The sequence below is a fragment of the Lepidochelys olivacea genome (genome assembly GCF_965140295.1).
Source record: "Lepidochelys olivacea isolate rLepOli2 genome assembly, chromosome: 6".
Lineage (NCBI taxonomy): Eukaryota > Metazoa > Chordata > Testudines > Cheloniidae > Lepidochelys > Lepidochelys olivacea.
The window spans coordinates 9,794,050-9,803,380 of NC_140416.1; the positions used below are offsets into that span (position 1 = coordinate 9,794,050).

At 55.1% G+C, this 9,331-nt stretch overlaps 1 protein-coding gene across 1 annotated transcript; it reads left to right on the forward strand.

The window, feature by feature from the left end:
- Positions 1 to 335: 335 nt before the first annotated feature.
- Positions 336 to 6,561, forward strand: LOC311521505 (glycine N-acyltransferase-like protein 3). Its single transcript, XM_084629831.1, has 6 exons — positions 336 to 431; positions 669 to 799; positions 2,630 to 2,737; positions 3,669 to 3,789; positions 4,170 to 4,290; positions 5,616 to 6,561. The coding sequence occupies exons 2-6, from the start codon at positions 722 to 724 to the stop codon at positions 6,070 to 6,072; spliced, it is 885 nt and encodes a 294-aa protein (XP_084485957.1). The 5' UTR covers positions 336 to 431; positions 669 to 721; the 3' UTR covers positions 6,073 to 6,561.
- Positions 6,562 to 9,331: the final 2,770 nt, after the last annotated feature.

A 9,331-nucleotide genomic window follows, 5' to 3' on the forward strand; every position in this document is an offset into this window, starting at 1 on the left:
TCCCAGCCTCTGCATGGGCAAAACAAGCACAGAGTGTAGGGCACACATGCCTCGGGGGACAGGGCTGGGAGAGACACAGGCCAGAGGGAAGGATGCAGCCAAGGAGAGGTGCCCAGACTGGAGGCTCCCATCCCAGCAGAACCCTCTATCAAAGCCCATGGCCCACTTCTGGCTGTGCTCATGTTTCCTCAGAATTCTACTACACTGGCCCCAGGAAATCATTTCACCCCTCACTGCCCATGGAAGGAGACTGATCGGTCTTGTGACTTCAGGGAGGTGCCCCCGGCTCAGGGCCAGCCACAGGCTCTGTTAATGGTTCATTCACTCAGGGTTAAGAGGCTGGAGCAGTCCTCAAGGGAGAGATCCAGTGGAGACGGGACCGCACTGCCTTCTCCAGGACTGCTCCTTACCCTAGCACAGAGACTGCCCAGGTGAGTGGAAGCTAGTTGGGAGACCCTAGCCCTGCACAGACCAGCCCTGGCATTGCTGGGGCCACAGACAGGGATTGTTATTGTAGGGTCTCTGGTGAACACAGTGGCTGCAGCCTATTGTAGGTTTGTTATTGTAGAGATTGGAGGTTGCAGACACCCTGCCTGCTTCTGGGGTCACTTGGGGGTGTGGGGATAGACACACATAACTGAAGGGTTTCTCTTCTCCCCTCCTCCCAGGTGTCCCCTACATCACATTCCCGGGAAGCTGCCAAGGGCCCATCCTGACAGAGATGCTGATCCTGAGCTGCTCCTCCAAGCTGCAGCTGCTGGAGGCGACACTACGGAGGCGCCTGCCTGAGACGTTGCAGGTGACATGGCTGTGTCTAGCCCCACTGCCCGCACCCCCCCCCCTGGGACGGGACTCAACCCCCCACCCCTGCCCCACCCATGGGGCAGAGAGCAGGGGAAGGTCCCTCTGACTCCCCTGGGAGATGGGTTAGAGAGCAGGTTGGAGGGGCAGACTCCCCCCAGGCACTGGCTGCTCAGCTCTCCTGGCCACCCACTCCTACCTCGCTCCTTGTGTCTCCCACAGTCCAAACCCAGCACCAATTCCTGCTACTCATCCAGCGTAGCTGGCGGGACTTCCCCAGCCAATCACAGGGCAGGTTGGCCCCGTGCCAGCCAACCAGAGAGTTGGGTAGCTGTGGCTCCCTCCATGACTGTATGCCCATCACATGGCTCTAGTGTCTGTGGCGGGTCACCAGCCCCTTCAATCCCCCTCCCCCGACACACCTGACCTAAGGTTGCCAACTTTCTGACTGCAGAAACCTGAACACCCTTGCCCCACTGCTGCCCCAAGGCCCCGCCCCTTCCCCAAGGCCCCATCTCCTCTCACTCCATCCCCCTTCCCTCCATTGCTCGCTCTTCCCCACCCTCGCTCATTTGCTTATTTTCATTGGGCTGGGACAGGGGGTTGGAAGTGGGGGGGTGACAGCTCCAGCTGGGGGTGAGGGCTGGGGATGAGGGGTTTGGGGTGCAGAAGGGAGCTACAGGCTGGGGCTGAGGAGCTTGTAGTGTGGGAGGGGGCTCCAGACAGGGGGTTAGGGTACAGGAGGGAGTGAGGGCTCTGGCAGGGGGTGTGGGCTCCGGGGTGGGGCCAGAAATGAGGGGCTCAGAGTGGGCTCCAGGCTGGGGCAGGGGGTTGGGGTACAGAACGGGGTGAGAGCTCTGGCTGGGGGTGCAGGCTCTGGTGTGGGGCTGAGGATGAGGGGTCTGGGGTGCAGGAGGGGGCTCTGGGATGGGGCTGAGGGGTTTGGCGTGCGGGAGGAGGCTCAGGGTTGGGGCAGGGGGTTGGGAAGTGGGACAGGGCACAGAGTACAGTTTCCGGGAGGGAGTTTGTGTGCAGGACGGGGTTACGAGCTGGAGCAGGGGGTTGGGGAGCAGGAGGGAGTTCGGGGTGTGGGCTCCGGGTGGAGCTAACCTCAGGTGGCTCCCAGAAGCGATTGGCATGTCCAGCTCCTAGACAGAGGGGCCAGGGGGCTCTGCACGTTGCCCGCATCTGTAGGCTCCGCCCCTGCAGCTCCCATTGGCCACAATTCCCTGAGCACCGGCTCAGGGGAGCGGTAGCGTGCAGAGCTCCCTGGCTATCCCTGAGCCTAGGAGCCGGAGGGAGAAAATGCTGCAGCTTCCAGGAGCCGCACAGAGCCAGAGCAGGCAGGGAGCCTGCCTTAGTCCCACTGTGCCACCGACTGGACTTTTACCAACCTGGCCAGCAATGCTGACTGGAGCTGCCAAGGTCCATGAAAACCAGATGCCTGACAACTCTAACCCAGCCACGGTCAGGGTCTCCCCTATGATACCAGCCCAGGGCCACAAATCAGGGGTCAGACACCAAAAATCAGGAGAGTAACCCCAGCGGGAGGGGGCAGGAGACCACCATCTTCCCTGGCCTCGGCCAACTGAAATCGTTGTGAAGTGGTAGTCATCTTGACTAAGGGAAGCCTGTGGTGTCAGCCCCATTGGCAGGGATGGGAGAGGGTGGCCATTTTGAAGAAGGGCAAAAAACTGCCATGGTGCAGAAGATCACAAGATGCTGAAACCGCCCGGTAAACATTGGGAGGCTCCTGACAGAGTCGTGAGAGCTGGAATTGCTGCCCTGCCCCCAGCTCTAACCCTCACCACATCCATGTCACTGGCAGGTCCATGGCGCCGTGATGACCATAAATTGTGGGAACCCGGCAGCACAGGAGGTGCTGGTGGATTCGTGGCCTGACTTCAAAGCCGTCCTCACACGGCCACGCAAAGAGGTGCTGCCCCTCAGCCACTGCGCTGCACCTGAGTGATCTAGCTCTCTCGGGTGTTGGGGAGTGGGACCTGGGGCCTTTCCCCTCTAGGTGGGCCATGGTGTGGGGGCCAGGCTAGGTCGGGGGCAGGAATTGGGATTCAGGTCCTTTCCCCTCTAGGTGGCCCCAGGGCGCGGACCAAACTGGTTTGGGGGGGCAGGGATTGGGATCTTTCCATTCTACAGCAGTAGTTCTCAACCTTTTGGGGCTTAGGACCCATTCGTAACTGTTTATGGCCTATTGTGATGCAGTAAATAGTCTGGGCGTGGAGGTCCCAGGGTGGTTTCTGTTGGAGTCTGCTCCCTGTGGGGGGTTGGGTCCTGCCCAGCACTCACCCCACAATAGCAGCTCCCGTGGTGTGGGGCTGGCTGGGCTAGGCTCATTGCTCTGGCCATTGCAACCGCTGGGGTTTCAGTGCCGCTCAGGTTTGATCCCGCCCCCCCCTAACTGGACCAAATTTGTGAGAGTGGAGTTGTGCCCTGGCTCATGGGGCTGCAGTACCACTCACTCAAATTTGGCCTACCCAGACTCCCATTGTCATGGTGGCTGGGCCAAACCTGAATGCCACCAGGACCCCAGATGTTGCAGTGCCTGGAGCAGGGAGCCGAGTCCAGCCAGCACCATGGGACAGTAGCCACAGGAGCTGCCATGGGACCCTTTGAAATATTCTGGCAACCCATTTTTGGGTCCCGACCCACAGTTTTGAGAAACTCTGCACTGGGGAACCGCAGGTTGGGAGCCAAACTGTCTCAGGGAGGGCTGGGATTGGGATTTGGGGCCTTTCCCTTCTAGGGGGCCCCCAAGCAGGGGACTAGCTGGCTCGGGAGCGGGGGGCAGGCAGATCAGTCATTCCATTAGGAGTTTCCACTTCTTGGCTCCATGTCTCCCCTGGCAGGTGGCATTGGATGGCTCTGATTTCTACACCAACATGTACGCGGCATACTACCGGGACCTGGGTGCCTACAGGGCCCTGCTGAGCAGTGCCGTCAACTGGAACCAGGCCTTCTGTATCCACGGTAATGTGGGCCTCACAGCACCAGGGAGAGCACCACAAAGACTGAGCATATAAATCCTGCGTGGGCCCAACCCCAGGATCCTGCCCTACCGTGCCAGCCCCAAAGCCCTCCACTGCCCCTCCCCCAGGCTGCAAGGCTGCTGCCATGAGCCCTGTGCAGGGCAGGTACTTATGGGGTAGCCCCTTGCCAGTGCTGGGGTGAGATCAGATCACCTGACCACGTCCTTCTCCCTGAGGCCTGGGGTTGGTAGGTTTGGAAGCTCAGACTCCTGCCCCTCCTGCCCCCTGTCCCAGGCTGGGCTCCCCACACATATGGGCCCTTTTGTCACCACCATTCAGTTCCTGTCCCCACTGCTCATGGCCCATTGCTGCCCCCTGCAGGGCTCCGGGACGGGCTCTACGAGGCCTCGAGGGACATCGCCAACACTAAAGGGGTCAAGCTGGAGGTGTTCCGCTACTTCACTTATTTTCACCCAGATCCCAACACCTTGCCTGAAATCCAGTCAGTGTCTGCTTGCGCCAGAGGGCCCCATGGGAGGGGTGGGGTTGGTAGAGAAGGGGACAGTCTGCACGGTGAGGTGATTGGCCAGTATGGTGCTGGGATGCCCAAGATGTGGTTGGCTATTACCCATGCAGGACCTGGGGCACTGGGGTCCTATTGCCAGCAGTATAAACCCTGTAGGTTGGCACTGAGCCTAACCTCCTTCAGGGACCTTGCAGGGACTGGGGAGCGTAGCCATGGGGTGGGGACAACCATGGGGAGGGAGATCCCTGTTCAGCTCCTGCACAGGGCCCCAGCCTCTGCCAGGAAACCCTGATGCAAATGGCTTCTGTGCCACCAATGGGACCCCATCCGTGGCCCCTGGGGACCAGGCACTTCTGCAATCAGCCAGCCCTGGCAGGGTTTGGGCAGCGAGAGGCCATGCTCCCCCCATCCCTACACCATGTCTCACCTGGCCAAAGGGACATTAGGCAGTGTGGGTTAGTGGGGAAAGGCCCCGTGTCCCACTCCCCACCCTCTGAGCCAGCCATTTCCCTCCTCCACTTGGCTTTAGCAATCCCCTCTCCTGAGTCCCAGGAGTTTCACTGGGCAGCCCATCTTACAATCACCTACATGGGAATTCCCCCCTGCCTGCGGGGAAGCCCCCTCTCATTGGCTGCCTCTCCAAGACCTCCTGGGGAAGAGCAGCCAATCAGAGCTCCTGCAGTAAGATCTCCTTCCCCCCACTCCCTGCAGTAATGTGACACCTTTCTCACAGAAGGGAAGGAGGGAGCAGGAATTGCTCAGCATCTCAGGATGGCTCCACTCCCTCTCCCCACCCCCTCCCACACCCTAACTCCCTCCCGGAAGCTGTACCCTGCACCCGGTCCCACTCCCCAACTCCCTGCCCCAGCCCTGAGCCTGTGAGCAATGGGGACAGGATGGTGCACATGTTGCCCCCATCCCAGGAACACCTGGCCTGGGAGGGGAAGAGGGGAGCCCGCTGCAGCCCCCACTGGGTTGGGAGGGGGCAGAACAACACCAGGAGGTGCAGAAGGGAGGCTGGGGGGGCTAGGAAGAGTTGATGGGCACCTGGCTGGGAACAGAACTGATGGGGCAGAATTAATTGCTGGGCAGAAGATCCCAAATCACCATAATAAATCTGGGACTGTTGATAACACTGTCACAACCAGGTGTCGAGGGAGTTCAGCTATCAAGGGAGATCAGCAATCATAGTCATCTTTTTAAAAAAACCTCACGATATTAGGGCCAATCTCATGATGTTGGGGTCTAATTCGCGATCGCTAACTCTTGGGGCTTGGCCCTGCTGCTCTCTGCCTCCCCAGACTAGACCCAGCTGTGAGGTTGTCAACCCTGGATGTCTCCCACCTCGACCTGATGAATGAGATGTGGCCCTATGGGGGAAACAAGTACAGCAAGAGGTTCCTGGAAAGACTGATCCGCCACTTCCCCAGTTTCTGCCTCCTAGACTCTGCTGGCCACCTTCTCAGCTGGACTGTTTCAGACCCATATGGTGCCATGGGGCGTAGCGTCACTATGCCCGAGCACCGGGGACGCGGTTACAATGGGGTGCTGAACAACTTGATAGCCAAGCGGTTGCACGCACTAGGCTATCCCAGCTACGGCCACGTGGCCGTGGACAACTACCCCATGCAGAGGCTGCAGGAGAGGCAGAGCTTCCAGCGCCAGCCCAACTTGTGCCACTTCATCCTCCACAACGCAGCACTGCACAGAACCCCCACGTTAACCCCCAGCCCAGCCCCAGGCAAAGCCCCCGCATGAGTCCCCAGCCCAGCCACCCAGGGGACCTGCCAGGCTGGGACTAACGGAAGCCAAGGGAGGGGGGTGTGGGAGTCTGGAGATCAGTTACTCGTGGAACCAGTAACATTTCCCAGCTCCAGCCTCACAAGGGATCTGCTACCCCCATCCCCAAAGGCCTTGCCCTCCCTCACAGCCCTGTACCCAGCTTTACAGGGTCTGTCCTACTCTCCCGAGCCCCATAACCTGCCCTTCTTGGTAGAGCCTATCCCCCCAGACCCATACACACAGCACCCCCATCCAGTGGTTTCCCCAGGAATTGAAATGGGGGGGGGGTGTTTGAATTTACGGGGGGGGGTCAGGGCCGATGAGGGGTGAGACTATGAGGGTGAAGGTGGGCAGTATGGCACCATAGTAAAAACTGAAAAATGTTTCATGACCATTTTATTAGATTTAACTCATGTTTTAAAATCATCACACAAATTAAAGTTGGCTACTCAAGCCTTCTATGAAGCACTACGTCTACATTCTTCTTGGTTTCTTGTTATAATTTTCCACAACTCTGTTAATGAATTTCTTGAATGCAATGCGTTCATCTTTGGCGGCTTCTCATGTGTCCGGTACTTCTATTCCTTCAATTGATATGCTCAGCAGTTCATTCACATGATCAGGCAGAGGGCGACTTCTTTCAGAACACAAAATGCTATTCAATGATGAAAAAGAACTGTAGCTGTTGTGACTGGGAGTAGCAAAAGATGAATTCCTACTTCTTTCAGCCCAGGAAACAGAGCACAAAGATCGGGTTGAGCCACTAGTGATGATAAAAAAGAAGTTGAAGTCAAATCTTCATTTATTCGTCGTATGATATTCCACTCCGTGTTCAAATTCTCTATTCTGTCCTGAGCACATGGCAGGCCCATTGATGGTAGCGTCTCACTCCACTCAACTGTCAGTGTTTTATAAGACAGGGATCTGTAAAAGCTACGCAGAAGTTGAGTAGAATCTAGAAGTCTCTGTTGTAGATTTTTAAGAATCAAGTTTGTGTACTTTTTCAGTTGTCTTAACAAACACTTCTTGTCTTCTTCACTTAAGGATTCAGTATAAATGCCTTCATCAGTCAACTTCTGGACTGAAGTCTTGGCTTCTTCCAGTATTTTTTCAATGGATAGCTCTCTGATTGATCCAAATGTAGTTTCTATTGATGGACAAAGATCTACTACTATTGTAGCAGATGCCCGGATGGCATGGTTTAATGACCCAAGTGGTTTCAACAGTAGACTACAAGAGAGAGAATGGCAATAGTCTTCTCTGAACGTAGTAGCAAAAGTAATCCACCAGCCTCACTTCTTAGATCCACCCCATCTTGGTAGATACTTTCCAAAGCCAGTAATAACGGCTTGAGTAATTTTAAGACAACAGCCAAGGCTCGCTCATGAGAAAGCCAGCAGGTTTTCCCAGGTTGGACTAATTTGAACTTCAGTCCCAGTCTATCTTCTATATTTTCCAAGATATTCAGTCTTTTTGGACTCTTGCTGAAAAAAGAATATAATGAAGACATTAAATTTATAGCTTTTTTAATGTCTTTTGAAGATTCTGCAGCTTGTACTAGTGCTAGTTGGAGAAGATGGCCTCCGCAGTGTGCATAGGAGAGACTAGGGTTACACTTTTCTCTGAGCAAAGCTTGTGCTCCACCATGTCTTCCAGAGAAGTTTGCAGCTCCATCAAATGCACAAGCAGCCATCTGTTTGGGGTCCAGTTGACAAGCGTTTAACTCTTCTAAGATGTGGGTTGTCACAGATGCAGCCGATGTGTTTTCTACAACTTGAACATCTAGAAATGCATCTACGGGCCTACCCCTGACATCAAGATAACGCACACAATGACTTAAAACTTGATGCCCATTTGCATTGGCACATTCATCACCTCAGTCGCTGGAAAAATCATGGAGCAGGTCCTCAAGGAATCAATTCTGAAGCACTTAGAGGAACAGTCAGCATGGATTCACCAAGGGCAAGTCATGCCTGACTAATCTAATTGCCTTCTATGATGAGATAACTGGCTCTGTGGATGAGGGGAAAGCGGTGGACATGCTGTTCCTTGACTTTAGCAAAGCTTTTGATAGGTCTCCCACAGTATTCTTGCCAGCAAGTTAAAGAAGTATGGACTGGATGAATGGACTATAAGGTGGATAGAAAGTTGGCTAGATTGTCGGGCTCAATGGGTAGTGATCAAGGGCTCCATGTCTAGTTGGCAGCCGGTATCAAGTGGAGTGCCCAAGGGTCGGTCCTGGGGCCGGTTTTGTTCAATTTCTTCATAAATGATCTGGAGGATGGTGTGGATTGCACCCTCAGCAAGTTTGCAGATGACACTAAACTGGGAGGAGAGGTAGATACGCTGGAGGGTAGGGATAGGCTACGGAGGGCCCTAGACAAATTAGAGGATTGGGCCAAAAGAAATCTGATGAGGTTCAACAAGGACAAGTGCAGAGTCCTGCACTTAGGACGGAAGAATCCAATGCACCGCTACAGACTCTGGGCCGAATGGCTCGGCAGCAGTTCTGCAGAAAAGGACCAAGGGGTTACAGTAAACGAGAAGCTGGATATGAGTCAACAGTGTGCCCTTGTTGCCAAGAAAGCCAATGGCATTTTGGGATGTATAAGTAGGGGCATTGCCAGCAGATCGAGGGACGTGATCGTTCCCCTCTATTCGACATTGGTGAGGCCTCATCTCCAGTGTCCAGTTTTGGGCCCCACACGACAAGAAGGATGTGGAAAAATTGGAAAGAGTCCAGCGGAGGGCAACAAAAATTATTAGGGGACTGGAACACATGACTTATGAGGACAGGCTGACAAACACCCAGTGCCAAGAGGCTAAACAACAGCTTGGGTTGGTTCGCTACCCGGTGTGCTACACCCAATAATCACAACAGGGTGGAGAAGCAGAAAAGTTTATTTGCAGCTGCAAAAAGGTACAGGGAGAATAGAATCTCAAATCCTGCACGCAGAGCAGGAAGTTACACAGGCTTTTATACATCCTTTTTTCCAGCATACTTATCCAATAGCAAGCTGCCCTAAGTATCCATATAGCCAGTCAATCCAGTTCCCAGCTAGTTCCCTTGTTCTCTGTATCATTTGTTAAACCATACATAAAGCTGCTTTATTTACGCAGAACTGCTGCGAGTGCCTCCAGGCGGGAGGCGGGGGGCGGGGGGGAAGGACACTTGGGCCTAGTGCGAGGGGGCTTCATCGACACTCATGGTCTTCCATCCCCTCGAGTTACCTAG

Coding starts and splice junctions, on each gene's coding strand:
- LOC311521505 (XM_084629831.1), top strand. CDS start 722: ATGCTGATCCTGAGCTGCTCCTCCAAGCTGCAGCTGCTGGAGGCGACA. Junction 2,738..3,668: donor TCACACGGCCACGCAAAGAG/GTGCTGCCCCTC, acceptor CTCCCCTGGCAG/GTGGCATTGGATGGCTCTGA. Junction 3,790..4,169: donor CCAGGCCTTCTGTATCCACG/GTAATGTGGGCC, acceptor TGCCCCCTGCAG/GGCTCCGGGACGGGCTCTAC.